Here is a 19,720-nt window from a genome sequence, read left to right as displayed (position 1 = left end):
ATGACTGGAAAGGATTACAGATACTAGGCCTGATTCATCTTCACTCCTGCAGACTGGAGAACACTGTGCAGCAAAGACTGGGTTCCAGCCAGTTCCTCCACAGCAGGCACTTAATTTATCATATATTTATAATATCTTTATGTTATTTTTTATCTCTTATCAGACTTATTACTTTAAAAATTAATAAAGATTATTTACCATTCATGGTATACCTTTCTCTTTTCATCTGTCCTAAAGACCTATTATATTACAAGTATTGCTCTGAAAAATATCTATGATGACTTTAAAGGAAATATGATGCCTTACACACTCTGTTTGGTAACTAAAAGAGAGGAAATGGTTTGTTATCTTGTCAAAAGTCATACATTACAAGCCCCCATGAGATTAGATGAATCCACAGTAATTTTTTTATTTTACTTTTTTTTTTAAGATAAGGGCTAAAGTACAATCCAAAACAGTGTATAAACTAATACTTTAATTCTGAATTCCTGGGATTGGCCCTAATCTGTAAGACAACTATGTTCAGTTTTACAGCAATGACAATTCTGGCTTTGCTATAAAAATGAATTAGTCTCCAACATCCTTTTTTCTAACTTGCTGGCAAAGCCACTATATTGTGAAAGAGTTTGATGTACCACTATCAAGTGAAGTATGTTTCTGGCATTGTAAGATGAGAATACGCTATCCCACTGAGACAGATAGTTGCAGAAAGGCTGGCACTGTGACCTCCTCACCTGCTCTTTCATTTCAGCATATACTTTTTCTGAGTTCAGCTCCACCTGCCGCTTAATCTCCTCCAGGGCAGCGTCAGCCTGCTGGGCCTGCAGCCTCTGTACCTCCGTCACCCGAGTCAGCTGCTCCTCCTTCTCCCTAGAAAGTCAGAGAAATTTTTCTCAGTTCAAGTATTAAATAAAAGAACATGTGTGCTGATGTAGAAGAAAAGCCTTTAACCCCATCTATTTAAAGTGCCATTCAGGTTACAATTTCCTATCCACAGTTATGCCAAACTCCCTTACTAACACTTTCAAAAGGCGAATAACCAGTTCGATGACAAACCAGAGATTATTTTCACTTTCTCTTGCTGAATTGAGAGATCCTAACCATGGAACTGGAATCTCATGAAAGTTACCCCATCTTCAAAGTCCTTAGCTAAGACAAGACAGCTTAAAGAGCAGGTTTTATTGTGCCACATTGAACCCTTTAATCTTCCCTTAAATAACACTTCTGCCAAAGATATTTAATCATGGAAGTGTTTTGCAGAATATAACTATGTTGTAACATTAATACATCAGGAGAAGCATATCCTTTCTACCATCTCTTCTAAGATAGAAAGAGGATTACTTGCTGCCTGGTATACGTCAGATTATTAAGTACTGAAAACATTACACACATTGGGATCCTCTCAAGTCAATTTAGTGAAAACCTTTAATGCGCCATTATGACATCAATTTAATGTGTGCATAGATGACACGACTTACATTTCAAAAGTGTATGATTATCCCAAGTCACTATATCTTAATGTCAAAACAGTGAACAACTAATTTTAAATCAATACATCAAAGTGTATGAACCAGAACTAATTATCACATTGTCCACAACATTTTCAAAATTCTGTACCGGTCTCCATTTTCAGACAGTAGACGTACAGCATCCAGTTGTTGTTGTTGTTAACAACAACACCCTTTAAAGAAACCAACATGCAAGTGCACTTCTACTTCTACCAGTGGGTCGCAAAACTGACAAGCTGATGCCTGACAAGGAAAACGTATTGAGTCATATGGAAACCAAAACAGAGCAGCATGTGCGCATTTACTTGCAAGGAGGTGAATTTACTTGCCTCAGTCCACTTTAAATGACAGGCCAAGAGGAATGCAACACCACCAGAATGGTCCCAATCCGTTGAACGTGTGTCCCAACAAACTCTCAAGAAGGAATCCCCTTCCTTCAAGCTGACAAGGAAAATGTATTGAGCCCTATGCAAAGTGAAACTGAGCCACAGTGTACATTTATTTGCAAGCAGACAAACGTGTCTTGGCTCATATTGGCCAGGCAAAGGGGAACATACGGCCATCAGAACGGTTCCAATCCATTGAACATGGAGTTCACAAATGCATCTGAAGGCACAAGCGCATCTACAGTGATTTTCTTTCACCACAGAAAACGGATAAAAATAGATGCTTGAACAGCTGGTAAAGTGAAACTTCCTTTTAGTCTCGTAAAGCTAGATGGGTCCTGATAGAGTGTCATTTTAAAAAGTGTGTCCCAGTGCTATAAATTTTGGGAACCACAAATCTAGATGCTTAATACCAGATAAGACACACGAACCCCCAAAGTAACTCCAGTGTGCTTTCAACAACAATCTTAAAATGGAACTACTGGAACGAAATGCAGGCCACATGATCATGAAAATGAGACTTAAAAACTGAGGATGATATACTGAGAAATTTCTTTTTATGCACAATCTTACTTGAGAGGTGTTTTCAAATATTTATTTAAAAAGCTAATGCCATGAAATTCACTTGATATACAGGAATCTGATTTGATACACATATTTTTTCAAGCATTAATTCCTCAAATAGATGGACATTATAACCAGAAATCTGTTTTCATTCATTTCCAAAGCTGTAGGAGCCAACTCTGCCTCCTGTACGTCCATTTAAGCATTTAGAGCATTAGACTGTGGTCCACAAATATAATATCAGCTTTCTTCCAAGATACCAAGAAGCGTAGTTTTCATGAAGCATTAAAATATTCACTCTGAAGATTTCTTTTTTTCCTGCAGCACTAGTTGTGGGGCCCAGTACAATAATACACTTGCATCACTCAAATCCCTTAAAGCGGAGCCAGCATGAATATTAAAAGGATGAATTTACTCTTTGGCCCCAATTTATTTATGAAAAGCAACAAATTTCTCTCATGTCTGTGTATAAAGGATGTGGTTACAGAATTAACAGAATTACATAAATCTTTTCCAGTTAAAGGCAAATATGAAGTCTGAATATTAATTTCAGAAAGTAAGAAGTGTACAAATAAAGTTTGAACATGTATACTTAAGTATTTAATCAATCGATTTTCCTTACTCCGCCCAGGATTTTTAAAAAAAATACAATACTGATATATTAGAAATGAGATCAATTGAAACCCAGGCTGGTTTATATTAAGATGTACACAAATTATGTCAACATTTTTCAAAGATGCTGTTTACTGTAGTATCCTTATAGTCAAAACCCAGTGCATGCCAAAACATACCAAATTAATTTTAATAGCTAGTTCAAAAGAAACCATGTAAGGTAATAGCCAAATGTTTTCCACATAAAATATTCCCAAGAGCAACTAGTCATTTTTAACCACATATTTCAGATTTAGAATACCACAAGGAACTAGAGTCAGATAGCCATTTTGTTAACTAACACCAGTTGATGAACTGCAGGGCACTGTTAAAAAACAAAGGCCATCGCACTAGCCTGCAGTCTGTCTGGTACCAACCCCTACATGCTCACATACCTACACTTCATTATCTGAGTGATATCTCAGTCTCCCAAGAAAGGATATGAACTAGAAATCACTCAGGTAGAAGAACAGCACACCACAAGAAAAAACATACTTTGCAAAATATCAATGCCTTTTTTCTTCGCTGAGGCCAAACAATAACAATCTGTATAACAATGACAATCCTTGTGAATTTTTACTCAGGAACATGCTTTCTTCACCTATACTTTCATTCTAATGTACTTATTCCTCCTGGGCAAACAGAACTAAAAGAGGTCCTAGGGCAGAGACTTCAGTCCATTTCACCAACACCTTTTGACCAGCCTGTTGAACCTAGTGGCTTTATAATTACATGCAAACTGCCACTACTTTCTGCCATACCTTGCAACTGTGGGCAGCTGCAAAAAAGGTTGCTCTCCCCTGCATCTCCTCACCACTGTGGGGCCCAAATTGTAAAGAAGGATGGTGGCAGCTGCAGGATGATGACATTGGGGGATATAGCAGAATGAACATAAGAAGAGCCCTGCTGGATCAGGCCAAAGGCCCATCTAGTTCAGCTTCCTCACAGTGGCCCACCAAATGCCTCAGGGAGCACACAAGACAACAGACACAACCTGCATCCTGGTGCCCTCCCCTGCATCTGGCAATCAGAGGCAGCCTGCAGAATATATATCTGTGGGTAGGATGGGAACACATGGCAGATAAAAGCATCTCCCACCCATGCATTGCCTTCTGGGACATGCAAACTAAGGAAGAGTTGTCTGATGTACAGTAATGATGAGATCAGTCTACTTTCCGAATTCAAGGGAATAAAAGACTAACCATGCAATCCTCTGCATGTCTACTCAAAAGAAAGCATAACTAAGTAAAGTGGGTTCTAGTTATATGCTTTTCCTGAACTTTTTTCTTTCTCTCATGAAGAATCATTAGCATTATGGGTTAGAAAAAAGGTGCTTGAATTGGTTGCTGTACAAGGTTGGAGTAACCATTTTAGGGTCCAGTCCTATCCAATTTTCCAGTGCCGGTGCAGCCGTGCCAATGTGACATGCACTGTATCCTGTGGTGGTGCGAGCACTCACAGAGGCCTCCTCAAGGTATGGGAACATTTGCTCCCTTACCTTGGGGCTGCACTGCTGCTGCACCAGTGTGGGAAAGTTGGATGGGATTGGGCTCTTAGTGTTGAACAAATTATAGTCCAGTAATATCCAGTGCTGGCTGGGGCCACATGGCCCATGCCGTATCCAGCACTAGGACTGAGTAGGCTGGAGCTCTCCTCAGGATAAGGGAACATTTGTTCAGTTACCTCGTATCAAGCCCCCAGCCTGCCCAATGAGGCTCCTTGGATCTGCACTGACAAAATTGCTAGTGCAAGATGCCCTATATTGGGGGGAAAGGTTCGTGGGTGGAATATGGTGGAGGCCTCTTGCGCCAAGTCCACTGTCATGCTGGACCTGATCCACTCCCTCTCTGTCCTCCTCCTGTCCAGAAACACCTCCTACCTACCCCTGTCCCTATATTGCACTGAGCCCTCTTACCTGCTCTGGCGACGGCAGCTCCAGATCCAGCGCCAGCAGGACAGAGCAGCCCTTTCCGCTGGCACTCTTTATTTCCAAGTTGCGAAGAAGTGCTTTACAGCACTTTCATGGCTACTGCCAGCACAGCGGTCACTGTACCAGCAATAGAAAACCTTAAGATAGGGCTGCAAATATTTCAATTAAAATTCCAGCACATTTGTCCAGGGTTCTATATGGGAAGTTGGGAATTTCTTTTCAAAAAAGATAAATATTTAAAATGCATGCACTTATTTTGGAGTGTTCCCCACTTTGCATGGTTGCTGGATAACTTGTTCAGTTTTTTTGTTTCTTTCTAGCTAAGAATGAATACAGATGTGGAGCATGTTTCATTTTCTCTCTGTGTGCACTTTAAAATGTTCTTTCTCCATATTCAGGTTTTTCTATTTATAGTTTCAGAATCAAGAGAAGAATTTTCACTTTGGTGGTGGTTCTACCTCACTTGCATTGCTTGTAAGAACATGCTCTGGTTTTCTTGTTAAATGAGGTGCCTTCCTTTTCTTCTCTTCCTAGCTGCTTCTGAGCCCAATCCTGAGCTTGACGTGAAGGCTTACGGTCGACACGCACTGTTGCAAACGTGCTGTAAGGCATGTTTGCGAGGCTTACCGCTGGGCGAGTGCCCATGCTAGCCCAGCGCTGGCCGGTGCTGGGCTCGTGCTGGGTGGGCGCCTGGCCTGGGGTACGGTAAGCAGGGGCGGGGGGGAGGCAGGGAGGAGGTGTTCCGAGGAGGGGGGAGGTGGGGAGGAGGCATGCCGGGGGAGGAGGTGTGCCAGAGGAGGGAGGCGGGATCAGTGGAGCTCTGCTCCACCGGATCCAGAGCGTTTGTGCAGGGCTCAGTGCTCTACACGAACGCTCTTCCCTCATCGCCAACCTTTTGGTCGGTGGCGAATTGAGTAGCCCCATTGGAGGGCTACTTCCTTTACCCAGAAGAAGGGGATGAAAGTCCCTTTCTCCTGTGGTGCTGCCCGCAGCTGCCATGGGTGAGCTGGATGTGGCGGCAGCCGTTTTTGATGCTGCTGCAGCCGCGTGCCACGGGAGCACAGGATTGGGCTGCCCCTCAGTAAGACTTGCTAGTAAGTGTGCTCAGCACCAAATTGCATATTGCAGTCCTAGAGGAATGGATGAATGAAAGGTGCTCTGGAGAGGCAAAAGGGAGGCATATGGAATTACATGAAAACAACTTTCACACACTTGCAAAGAGTTTTTTTCCTATTCAGAAAATTCTTAGCATTATGCACAAAATGTATATACTGTGTTCATTTCTATAATTGACCTGCTCCAGCCCACAAGAGCAAGACAGAGTGAAGACAGGGTTTCTCAGAATTTAGGAAACCCTGTTCTAGGGCTTCTGGTTCCTTCTGTAGCCCATAATAAAGACAGTATATTCTGCAAATCTTGAAAAACTGGACAGGAACTAGTTTTCTCTTTTGCTTTAAGAATGTACTTAAGATATCATAACCTTTCATTATTACTGATACTTGAATCTCACCCCATTCCAAATCCTCAGAGTGGGTAACATCACAGTTTAGCAAGATAAAATGTATAAAATACAGTTTCAAATATTGATCCACATACAATAGCCCAACAGCCTGCTTTGCCAAAGTTTCTAAATAACAGTGCATGTTTGAGAAATACTCATCTTTTGTAAAAAATAAATGAGTAAAGGAGATTTCCAAACCTAAGCAACACACAGTAAAGCATAGCCATCACATGTTCAATGTTGTCAACATATAAATAATAGTACAATCCTGACTCCTGGTCCCCTGTGCTAGCCCACATGGCTACTCGAGAGCTGGCTTGGCTGGCGTCAGCTCCGTGAAGCTGCGTTGAAGCCCAGATAGGATGAGTTTGCACCAACTGGGGTAGGCCAGTGCAGGGAGGGGGATGGGAGAGGGTGGCAGGAAGTCAGAACGGAGGCAGGAAAGGCTTGTTTTAGGGTGGGAGAGGGAGGACTGGGAGGCAGATCAGGCCCAGGAGGGGTTGGGATCAGCTGCAGCAGTGCAGGCCGCATTCTAACCTGACCCTGGCCCAAGCAGCCTTACATGGGCTGCTTGAATTTGTTCCAGCAAAATCGCTGGCGCAGATCCAAGTAGCCCCACAGAGCAGTCTGGGGTTTGACATGGGGTAAGGGGAAAAATATCCCCTTACCCCAAGTTGTCATCCAGCTACCCCCTAACCTAGGCTGTATACAGCGCAGGCCGCTCAGCCTGCCTGTTCCAGTGCAGGTTAGGATTGGGCTGTCTGACAGATAACTGTAGCTGTGCTAGAAGCTTCTAGTTTGTATTACATAGGAAAGACAACAAACAAATGGCAATTTTTAGTCAAGTTATTTAGAAGGTTGCCCTAGTTAAGATCACCAAGGTGAAATTTTCTGTAGCAGTGAAGATGATGTAAATAGCAAATCAGAGTTCTTTGTAATCTCAGTAGGCTATACAAGTATTGAATGTGTTGGCATCCTTCAGTCTCGGAAGACTATGGTATCGCGCTCTGAATAGTGGTTCTGGAACACAGTGCTCTCTCCAGTGCGCGAAGCGTGGGTAAAGTAGATATGGAGGATAGGCTGTTACCCATGCAGCAAATCCCCCCTCTCCACGTCGCTGAAATGGTCCAATGGAAAGGCAGAAGCCAATATGGTTGGTTCCAGCGGCGTTGCAGGAGTTGCAAGAACATGACTGTGTTCAGCCATGAACTGCCTCAGGGACTCTGGCTCCAGATTTTGCCTCGAGGTTGACTCCTGAAGCCTTTTCCATAACTGGATGTAGCCACAAGGCAGTGGAGGTTTGGGATCAGAGTTTTCCTTCTCTCAGATGAGCTGCCTTCCCAGGTTAAGGAGTCCCATCTATCCGGTGGCTATTAGTCACCTCTTATGACAAGTACAGCCAAACTGTGGGCCTAGTCTTATCCCCAGCCCCTAGGGGAGAAGTATTGAATATGGAACTTATATTACATTACAAATTCAGCCATTAAGCTCCTTAAAGAAATGTTTGAATTCCCAAAGCACCACTTAGGACTGTCTCTAATAATAAAATTATACATTATCATTGCTCTAATGAAAGTATGCTAACCACAGTTCTCCCATCAATTTGAATTTTCATTAAAACAAAAATCTCACTGTTGACATTATTAAAAACATATCACATCTTAGCATACAAATCTCTATGTAAAGTTTAATACATCTTATTGCCAAGATAGTCAACCATAGAATCCATTTTGCATTAATCTCAATGTTTTCTAGAAATTCCTCATCCAAGTCCAATTTAAGAAAATCAAACAATGAAGTTAAGATGTTTACATGAAATAACTCACTGAACTGAAAACATCCACAAATTCTGCTTAGCCTAAAATTATGAACCTTGATTCTCATCCACAAGCATTCCAATGTGCACAAGATGCTCCCGAGCAACCAGGCTTCCACGTCAGCATAATATCAAGGGCAGGTTTCTGACGGTGTCAGAAATGAGAATTTGCATCTGGCACTAATGCTGAAGTCAGTGTGAAAATCTTATGATGTATGAAATATATGTCTGCAGCAGCACAGACATTCACCTAAGAAGCATGATCCAAACAAGACCAATGACAGAGTCAATGTGGTCTCGCTCTCCTTTTCACACCCCTTCTTCCTTGCCACTCAGGGCAGGCTTTCAAGCAAACTTCGTTACCTAAATTTTTCTTTTTTACCCCAAACAAAAGCAGTGAACATACCGTATTTATCGGCGTATAACACGCACTTTTTCCCCCTGAAAATAGGGGGCAAATGATGTATGCGTGTTATACGCCGATGTCCAGGGAACGGAATCCTCTTTAAGGGATCCCGTTCCCAATAGTGCCTAGCGGCGGCGCAGCGTCGTGACGTGATGTCAGCGCTGCGCCCGCCGCATATTATCACAGCCGCTGGCAGCTGATGAATATGGTAAGTGGAGACCCTTTCTTTGGGGAGGGGAGGGGGAGGGATTGAGGTGAGGTGGCATAAGTAATGCTTTGGATGGTGAAGAAGATGAGCTGATTTATGAAGATAGTAGCAGTGAAAGCAGCAGTGTTCATTGCGATTTTGAAGATAGCAGTGAAGATGAAGAGTTTCTTGGTTTCCCAGATAGTGATTTCTGAGTAAACTTTTGTAAAAACAAAATATCCAAGTTTCTTTTGTTAAAACAGTTGCTTTTACTGTCCTTTTACATTATTTACCTTATATGTGGTAATAATATTAATAAAAAAAAGTTCTGAGCTACCCTTATTTTTTTCCTGAAATTTCCCTCTTAAAATGAAGATGCGTGTTATACGCCTGTGCGTGTTATACGCCGATAAATACGGTATATACATACATACATCTAGGGCAGACATTCTATATTCCCATTGACCATAATAATGTTTTTAATTCCGAAACCTGAAGAAAATTTGACCTGCCTGATGATTCTTTCTCTCCAGCTTGATGAAATAATTTTTCACTTTCCCTCCTTCTTCCTAAGTTTAATCACAATTCAAATTATGGTTAACACAACATGAGGGACCCTTGTTACCATAGTTTGGAGACTCACTTCTATTATTTAGAAGTTACCATGGTATGGAAACTATTACTACTATTTATTATTTATATTGAACCATTAACCTACATGATGCTTTACACAGAGGAAGAGACAGGTCCCTGCCTCTGGAGGCTGACAACATAGATAGACACAAGGAAAACAGAGGAAGGAGAAGGAAATGGCGGGGAGCAGGGAAAGAATATACTTAGTCCCCAAGTTATGTCCTAGTTCCATTTTGGAGTTTAGGCATGGATGTAAGTCAGAACAGGTGGCTCTGGTTGACTGAGTGCTATCACGCCTATGCAAAAGCACCAGAATAGATGGAGAGTGCATGTGCAAAAGTGCTGATGCGGCTGTCCATAACTCAGGATGTGCATAAGTTGGACGTTTGCAAATTGGGGGAGCAGCATATAGGATTTTTCAGCAAGGGACAAACTAGATGTGCATGTAAATGCAGACTTATGATCCTTGAAGTTTTGTAGGGTTATTACAAATAGCACAAGTACATGCAAGCAAAACAGCCCAAAAACTGGGGGGGGGGGTGTGTAGGAAGCTTTCAGCACACAATGCGAGCTAGGAGCTGCAGTTGTTGCAAGGTCAAGAGCAAAGTTCAAAAGCAAACTCAGTAGGCAAGAGTGGTGATCGTCTGCAAGCTTTATTTCATTGCCAGTCTCAGGGACTCCTTGTTCAAAATGGAGAACAATGAGAGCTATGTGGAAATTCTCAAAGCCCTCAGAGAAAAAGCAATGTTTCAGGGTGTGTCTCTGTTTATATAGCATTTTGGCTTTCTTTGTGTGAAAATCTCACACTGTCATTGGCTGGGGTTATGACATCAGAAATGGAGGCTTTCTCAGGATTGGTCACAGATTTACAAGCATCTGGTTGGTCAGTTTCAAGTTACAGATTCCATATAAGGCAAATACTTATACAAAAACACTGTTGCTAATTGGGTAAGAGGCACTTTTTCAAGTGGGTGCTCCTCTTTTTAGCAGGGGGAGAGTAACTGGCCCACCTCACCCCAGCAGTGTCTTTTCTAGTGGCTGTCTGCTGGTGTGTTTTTTTTTTTTTTTTTTGCATCTTTTTAGATTGTGAGCCCTTTTGGGACAGGGTGCCATTAGTAGTTTGATTTTTCTTTGTAAACCGCTTTGTGAACTTTTAGTTGAAAAGCGGTATATAAATACTGTTAACAACAACAACAACAATAATTTCCAACAACCACTAGGTGGCGCTGTTTACTCATTTATTACAGAACTAGTCTAAATTCCTTTCTGTTTGGTCTTATTTGTGGGCGTTCAACTTCTGTTTAAACTAAACCTCTGGTTTTCTGTAATTCTTAATATGTATATAAACTTATTTTTAATACAAAACAAACCAAATTCCTACTGCAAACAAGGATTTCAAGAGACTTTCCTTTTTATTTTAATCAATTCTAGCCCCTTCTGCCAGAGATTCTTGACAGAGAATCCTTCCTTCTTGACAGAGATTCTTAGGAATGTTTGCTAATTAGGTCTTTCTCATATTATCTTGTTCCTGTCCATTTGATTTGCAAGTGTCTGTATTTCAGTAAACCCCATCTCTGCTTGTCCCACAAGATAAACTGTCTCCTCATTAAAACGGTAGTGCTATCTCTTAGCTTGTGTATAACCTATATCTCTTTCCCAATTAATTGGTGCAGCTGCTTCCTGGCTACTTATAAATCAGTCTTTCCTGTATGTTATATCTTATCTCTCTTTGAGTGTACCTCTCTAGTTCCAATTAAAATCTCTCTTTGTACTACATTCCAGACCTCTGATTAATTTTTGTTGAGATTGCAATTTGAATTACATCTGAGACTTAAGCAGTCTTACTGGTCTAATTTAATGACTTTTTACTATTTTGTGTATTTCTTTACTATTATTAACAATTAAACTCTTTACTATGCCTTTATACATATATTTTGATTATAATTCCAAGCAATATCTATTAAGCAGTAAAATATTCGGCTTGCATGCTAACTGTGTGATCCTTTGACACTTCCATGATGCTCTGGTGTGTTGCCTTTGTATAAATAGCCTTAAACAGCTCTCCCACTGCATATTTTGGAAAGCCTGTTGAGTTATATTTTAAAATTCAGCATGTTCTCTGTTCAGAAGCAGACACTCAAGTTTGGGAGTGTATTCTAAAATAAAACTACTCTGTTCAGCCTGGCTTCATTTATCATTTTGCCAATTAAACTCGACAACTGAAAATTCCAGCCTCTTTAGTGCTTTGAAGCTCAAAATCTTATCTCCTTGTCAGCTTGCTAAGAAACACTGATTTACGACCTGCCGGCTAGCCTGCACTTTCTATTTCAGACTTCTTCAGACAAAGTGGATTTCATATGTTTTAAGCATCATTTTCCTTATTTCTTAAACCATACAAACATAACATTTGGTTCTAAACTAATTCATTCATAACATAGCATAACATTTGGTTCATTAACATAAGTAAACATAAATGATTAGTTTCAGCACATTGGTTACATACACTCATAGCATGGCATAATGGCTTGTGCCTTTCACTAGCCTGTATCACAGTAAGGGCTATTTATACTTTAAAAGATATTTCTATTGACTTTCATTAGTCAATAATGTCCCTTGACTTTCTATTGAGAATAATGTCTATTGACAATTAAGTCTATTGGCTTTCATTCGATTGACTTTTTTTGCAATATAAATAGCATGCCCAAGGGGTCTGTGCATGATTGAGCTAGGAACTACAGTACAGTGGATGCTCACTTTACAATGGGTTCACTTATAATCAAATTACTTTACAATAACCTATCCATAGTAATACAAAGTTCACTATACAATAAGATAATCCCTTCACAATGGGCTCATGACTGCCACCAACAGGATCTTGTGGGTGACGGATAAGCCAATCATTGATGCAAATGCAAGTGTTTGGTAGCATCTCAGCTGGTAGCTGCATTGTAATCATCATGGCTAATAATAATAATAATAATAATAATAATAATAATAATAATAATAATAATATTATTATTATTATTATTATTATTATTATTATTATTATTATTATTATTATTATTAACAACAAACAAACAACTTTATTTTTACCCCGCCTTTCTCCCCGAAGGGACTCATGAAGTGTATGAAGGGAAGGATTTCTGTGTTATAATTACAAAATTCTGCAAACTGATATGCTAGTGTAGTAGGTACCATTAAATAACTTTTAGAGAGGGAAACTGCTTAGTTCTGTGGCAGACACATCAACTTCTGAGATCTTGGAATGAATTACAAAAAAAAAAAAGCATTACTGGGTTTACATTACAATATTTTCACAATACTATGGTGTTTCAGAATAGTTTACTATTTAAAGTGAGGGTCCACTGCAGAGGATAAGCACTGAAGGTTTATTATGTCCCATGACAATTTGCTGCCATTTCATATCACCTCCACCCCCCCTCCCCCACACACACACTGTCTTATGAAAGACAAAACAAACAAAAAAAACAAAACCAACGGTCATGAGCACATATCTGTGTACATGCTCAGTTTGACTCTAATATATATTTAAGCATAGTTACAGTAGGAAAAGAGGAGTAAGAGTCTAATTCTATACCTCAGGAACTCCATTTTGCAGTACCAGCTATGATGCACATCCTTGAATGCCAGCACAATGACAATTCCGCCACAGCAAGTATAGTTCTTCCAGGAGCAACACAGCCCCACCATTGCAACCCCCCAGATCAATGGGTATAATGCTATGTCAACATACCTCCAATACTGGCACAACTAAAGCCCAAAACAGTTCAGAGATGTGGGCAGGATGGGAAGAAATCAACTCACAGCACATCCTAAATTCTCTCAGATGATAGATATGCCTCAAATGGCGGCATAATGCTACGCTAACATTGCAACTGGCATAGAAAGCAAATCTCCCATAAAAGAAAAGAGGAAGAGGAAAAGCAAAAACATTTGCTACCCCCATTCTTCCATCCACTTTCCCATGGCAGATCATAGAATAAAGGCTACATTTTGCAGCCAATCACAGCGTACCAACTTCAGTATTCGAGCCCCTGCCAAGGGAACCAGAACTAAGATGGCAGGGTGAGCTATATCTTTCTGCCTCATCTGCGCACACTTAAAACATGAACATGGAAGCTTTGGTGATGGCAACTATGGGAAAAGGGCACTCAGCACAAACAGCCTTCTGCCCTACATACATATATGGGAAGATAATTTGACAATACTTGCCTTCCCAGAATTCTTACTAAAGATACTCTGCCCCAGGAGGACTTCACAGACAGACACTCATCCAAAACCTCCAGTTCTACTATCCCAACAGGAGGAACAAGGAAAATGCAACAAAAGTGGAAAGAAAATCCCATGCCACTACATATTAATGCTGTGTATCTGTTCTATATTGTATCATATACTGCACTACCTAACCATCCCTTCTTTGCAACAGCTAATTTCAGTGTCTGCTTTCTCTCTGTGAATGCCAGGTACTCTGACTATTGCTACTGCTACTGACCAAACACTGATCTGGATCCCTTTTGTTTTTCAGGACTGCAGCATTGCCACTTGTGGTAGAATAGCCATTCACACAAAATTCCACTGCAACCATATTTAGAAAAAAGATAATCCTCGCTGCTAGCATGCTGTTAACTCCAAAACAGCACAGCTGCACATGTACCCAGGTTGCAGGGCTCTCTCTCACAAACATTTGAGTATGTATTCCAATCCAGAGATCATGTGCTGCTGATGCCATCTTCCTACATGCTGTGTTTCTTTTTGCTCTCCACAGGAAGCTATCCAGGAGGGGAAGAGGACGCAAGAACCTGCACAAGCCCAGCTGAGCAGGCCACAAGGGAAGGCTATGTGTATGACTGGCAGGAGTGACCAGTGTGATCCCAGACATTCTTCTGTGGGGTTGCTGACCTACTTATTCCAGACAGGCCCTTGTTGCTTTGCCAACTCCATGACAGACAGTGAACTAACCAGCCAGACCACACTCACACCTCCTACTTGGCTGTCTGTTGTGCTACAGTCTCACAGGCAAATGTGTCTGTTTGTGGTGCTGTGGGTTCCTAAATGCTCTTTGCATGTCTCTTGCTGTGGCTGACTGATTAGAGAACAGCTCTGTAGATTAGCCAGTGTGGTTTCAAGACTTACTCCTTCTCCTCTTTCTGTCCTTGCCACGAATGTTTCTGACCAATCATGCAAACAGTGAGTGCAATGCTGGTTATAGCAAGTCCCATGGTTGGGCTCAAGACTGTTTTGCCTGGCTCTGCACAGTGGGATAGCAGTACCTTGGCATACCTGATCACCATAGGGGCTCCCCTTGTAGCTCATTCCAGTCCCTCCCCTAGCAAAAGGGTTCCTTCCAGCTGGAAGATTTCCCCTTCAGGGACTCAAACACACTGGGGAAGCCTGTGTGCTTTTATTTCTCATGGCTTTTCTTCCAAAAGGAAGAACTTTCTTCCCTGGTCCTGCAGCAGTCAAGACTATTTCTCAGAAGTGTATGATAGCTTGAATGGCACAAGGGGACCTGGGATTTCTGGCACCTGCTCTTTTGCCTCCTTGCTTGCTGACTGTGCCACAGTAACTCCTGCAATAGAAGGTGCTATGGCATGGTGTGCATATGATGTTATGGGAGTATCTCTCTGTATTTGTTGGCAGTTGCTGTGTTACTCATTGGGAGGGGGGTCACTGGCCACCCATCATATGTGCGTTTCAGAAAGTGGTTCTAAGGGCAGCAAGGGAGAAAGGGCTGAGTCACTGGCAGGAGACTTTGGGACAGTTGTGGGTGCTGGAGTGAGAGCAGCAAAAGTCATAGGAATATAGCAGAAATTATAAGAAGAAGGAAGTGCATATTCACTAGGCTGGCTCTTCTGAAGGAAGCTAGCATGACAATTGCATGGGGTCTTTTTGAAAGCACTTTTGCCCTAAGCCAGGGAATTCCAAAAATCAGAAGACCATCTACAAGATGCTACAATTACGGTACCTCTGGACAGGCTGTAAATCAGTGTGGCAAGACAACAGTTAAATCTGAATTTTTGAAGTTCTTTATAGATAGTTGTGAAACTCCTAAAAAGCATCCTGTTATCATTTTTTTTTCCTGAGGTTCATGAAATTATATGAATCAAGAATTGTGGCTTGAGGTTTCTCAGAAAGTGGACAGAAGTGGAAAATAAAAAAAAAAAATAAGGCATTGATAAAATTCATACAGATGAGTATAGAAACAACATCCCACGTATCAGCATATGCAAATAAATATTAAGTCCTGTCACACAGCTTGATAAAATAACACATCTAAAAATATTATGCATCCTAGCCTCTCATCTTTCAGGCTGATTTGCATGTTCAAAGGACCATCTTGATCTATTCAAAGATTTTGTAAACTATTCTGGCAAGGGGTGGGGGGAAGGAAAGCCAGACACACAGCCTGTGCATCAGACTTCCCTCAAAGTACTCCTGGGTTCCTTACAGGGAGACTCAGATGTACAGAAAGTGAGTGGCTTGAGGAGAGAATGGGGCGACAAAAGACCAAGCTTTTCTCACTCCTCTGCACAGCCAAAAGCCCTGACAGTCATGAGCAATCTGACTGAACAAGAGAAGCAAGTAAGACATGAGAGTAGAAATGGTATGTCATTAAAAAAAATAGCAAGAAATACACAAAAACAGGTATTTGAGATTAGATTAAATGAAATAAAATCCAAACTCAAAGGCTATCTAGACTGGCCCTTCCTAGAAAACCCCTTTATCCAGCTGCAGTCCTATTACTCACCTCCTGGTCTAGAGGAACGTGTCAGCAAGGTGTAGTTAACTCCATGGGCTCAAGGAACACCCTGCATGCCAACTCAAAAAGCCATCCATTTTTATGGAGATTTAGGGAGATCAAGAATCTCCCTTTCCCATTAGCTAGTCCAACAGCAAGCTAATTTAACCCAGTCCCCTGGACCTCCCCCGCTTGTCCATGGATAGATTAATGAACTTGACCAATGGACAGCAGCTCACAGTGGGACAGAAGTGCATTCTTCCCAGCACACTGTTGGGTCAGGTGTCAGACAATATGCATCTTAAACCTTCCAGAGAGTATAAGGCTTACACGAATCATCATGGTAGTGCACACCATCTAACCATGCCATCTCCATTTTAACTCAAATGGTGTGTTACTAGAAGGGTCCACACTCATCACAACTACTTTTATAAATTCCAATCCAGCCAGGTGAATTTTTCCCTTAAATAAATGAGTGACTGTCATCACCGCTTAATCACAGACTCTAAATTTACAGCAATGTATCTTGCTTATGACTTAATATGAAATGCTGGGAGGAAGGTCTCAAAACATGAAAGATCCAAGAGTTTTATAGTTTTTACCACCATAGCAACATGACACAAAGGAAGCCAGTATCCTGCAATGCAGTGAACTTTGGCACCATCAGAGTCAGCTAACAGACTCCACAATTATCAATAACAAAGATTTGTGTACCTTAGACTAGTACATAAATCTTTAATGTGCTGCAAGATTCTTTTTTTCCTTCTGCTTCAGATAAACAGAGCTACTCCTCTGGAAACCATTATTATTGCCACTATACATAGTTATATGTATATTGCTTTTCAAAAAGTTCAAAGTGGTTTACACAGCAAGAAGCACAATGAATGGTCCTTTGCCTCAAAAAGGCTCACAATCGAAAGCACCAGCAACAGGCATTAGAAGAGACACTGTGCTGGAGTGAATAGGAACATGTTGCTCTCCCTCTCCTATATATAAGAGATCCACCACATTAAATAGGCACCTCTGTACCCAGTTAGCAGTTACTAGGTAAAACAGTTGAAGAAGGTTCACATGGCTGTGTAAAGTTTAAAATTATGGCCTGCCTCTTTAGTTTGATTAACTTATTTCTGGAGCCACACATCCTATCTTAGGATGGAGATTTGTGCTGATTCATATACTTGCCAATGAGTCAGTTTTCCTATGTCTTCCCTAATTCCTGCCTATCCAATGACAACAGCCTTCTGGCTGCCCCACACTGACCTTTTCAACTAGTTGTACTCTTATCCATAGCTGTTAATTGATTCAACTTAATCCTAAAGACTTGTTCATCTCTAATGACACACACATTGAAATATGCACAATTGTGACACTTCACAGTGTACATCAACAGTTATAAGCACAGAGCATGCAACAGGGCGCTCCATATCCACACTCAAACAAATTACCTTGACCATCAGATATCAAAGGTATCAAAGGTATCTTGGCCAGCAGGACAAGAGGGCTAGCTAGAAAGATGCAAGGTTTACACAGACTCCCAGCTGCCTTATTAGCCTGTCAAACTGACACCTCCCTATGCCCATGAAAAGAGTTAGAAATAGGGTTCTACTGAGCCCTATGGCAATCCTGCCACTCACATTTGGAGGTTTTACTCTATTTGATGCTTCTCTCTGCTCCATAAACTATGACTAAGGGCACAACCCTGAGGTGCACTTGATCTGGTGAAAGTACCTTGCGCCGGCCCAGGAGGGTCACAAATGTGCCATAAAGCATGTTTACGCCTCCTCGGGAGAAAGCCAGACTGGCATTCAGAGGTGCGCTGGCCTGCAGGGCTGACACAAGCCTCCATGCCGGCTTCCTTGGCAAAGCTGGGCTGACACAAGGCTCTGGGATGGGCAGGGAGGAGGCAGGAGGGAGGCACTCCTGGGCGGAGGGAAGGCAGATGGAGAGTGGGAGGTGTGGCTGGGACCTGGCAGTTATGCCAGATCCCAACTCCCATTCTTGGGGAGCTCAGAGTAGTTTCAAGTCGCTCTGCTCTCCTCAGGCTTGCGTCACCTCAGGAGGTGGTGCAAGTCCAAGGAGACCATAGGGGCAAGAGCGCCTTACCCAGGGATAACGGGAAAAGTTTCCCCTTGCCTCTGGCTGAGCCAATTCTGATCCGTATCCTGCGCTGGATACAGTGCAAGCCTCTTGGTTTGCCTGTTCCAGCACAGGGTAGAATTGTACCCTAAATCACATAATTAAAAATAATATTGTTTTTAAAAGCACTAACATTAGAGTTATGTGTAATTAGTAGCCTTAACTGAGAGAGATCTCATTAGCAAAGAATTAGGAATAACTATGACCATCTTTTAGAAAAAAGTCTACAGATATGGAATATGTAAAGAACTATGACTTTATGTGGGGGGCGGGAAGAGAGTGTGAAGTCATTCACGCAGAATGATAACTAAACCAAACTCAGATCAAAGGAATAAAGAAGAAAGGCTGAAATGTGAAGCTGAAATATTTATTGCCTTCAGAACATCATCCCTGTCTTATCCCTGGGCACTTTAATATTGCAAAGTTGTTAGAGAGTATTCAGAGTTGTATTCATTGCAGACAAATGAACCAACGATTTAAATGAGACAGTCTTGTTTGTTATTCACTGATTCAGAATATAATATGTAGAGTGTTTTTCTTCTGGCAAGACAGGATTATAGCCCAAGGCTTACTGAACACAGTAGACTTACTTCTAAGTAAAATAATATGGCATGCGAGTCCTGTTGGGGAGAAAGGCAGGATAAAAATACTGCAACTAAATAAATTTCTTGTGTAGGATAGAAGAAAACAAATATTTACTTGAACAAAAGTTTGTATAGTCTGAGGTGTCTTTTTTTACATGGATATGAAAATTATGAATTAAAATACAATAATAAAACAACATTCACAATAATTACACAGACCAACATACACTTTGTTGTCATAAAAGTTAGATCTATTCTTAGGTATATTTGGGGTGCTGAATCAAAAAATGGCATCAGTTTTGCCCAAACGGCTCTAGTTTTGGGGCACAGCTATGCTGATTTAAGCAGTTACTTCATGAAGAAGCCATGAAATTCCTCTTAAGGGGACAGAGTTTCTCTGGCTGGAGTGTCACAATGCGCTTGCTTGGGAACCTCTGCTGTTGGGTGTAAAATGTTACATTCGCTGTTGCATAATAGTGTAATGTCTTCTGTGTGTGCTTGTGTGGAACATGGTGGAACAGTGCAAAATGCTGTCTTATTTCCACATGTGCTTCTCAGAATGCAACCCAATGACAACTGCCAGATTCTAAACTATTTGCTGCAAAATACATTACCCAGCAGTGAAAGTAATTCACATTGGACAAACCACATTTTCACT

The 19,720-nt window shown here is 41.3% G+C and overlaps 1 protein-coding gene across 5 annotated transcripts in view; it reads right to left on the bottom strand.

Moving 5' to 3' along the window:
- Nucleotides 1-19,720, bottom strand: part of CEP112 (centrosomal protein 112) — a 362,246-nt gene that overhangs the window by 190,218 nt on the left and 152,308 nt on the right. For all 5 annotated transcript variants that reach the window (XM_066615054.1, XM_066615053.1, XM_066615055.1 and 2 more), the window contains exon 18: nucleotides 735-870. In XM_066615054.1, coding sequence (XP_066471151.1) covers nucleotides 735-870 — 136 coding nt within the window. The remainder of the gene's footprint in view (nucleotides 1-734; nucleotides 871-19,720) is intronic.

This window comes from Tiliqua scincoides, chromosome 2 (genome assembly GCF_035046505.1).
Source record: "Tiliqua scincoides isolate rTilSci1 chromosome 2, rTilSci1.hap2, whole genome shotgun sequence".
Lineage (NCBI taxonomy): Eukaryota > Metazoa > Chordata > Lepidosauria > Squamata > Scincidae > Tiliqua > Tiliqua scincoides.
The sequence above is the reverse complement of the archived record's forward strand: the minus strand, read 5'-3'. Positions and strand labels throughout refer to the sequence as shown.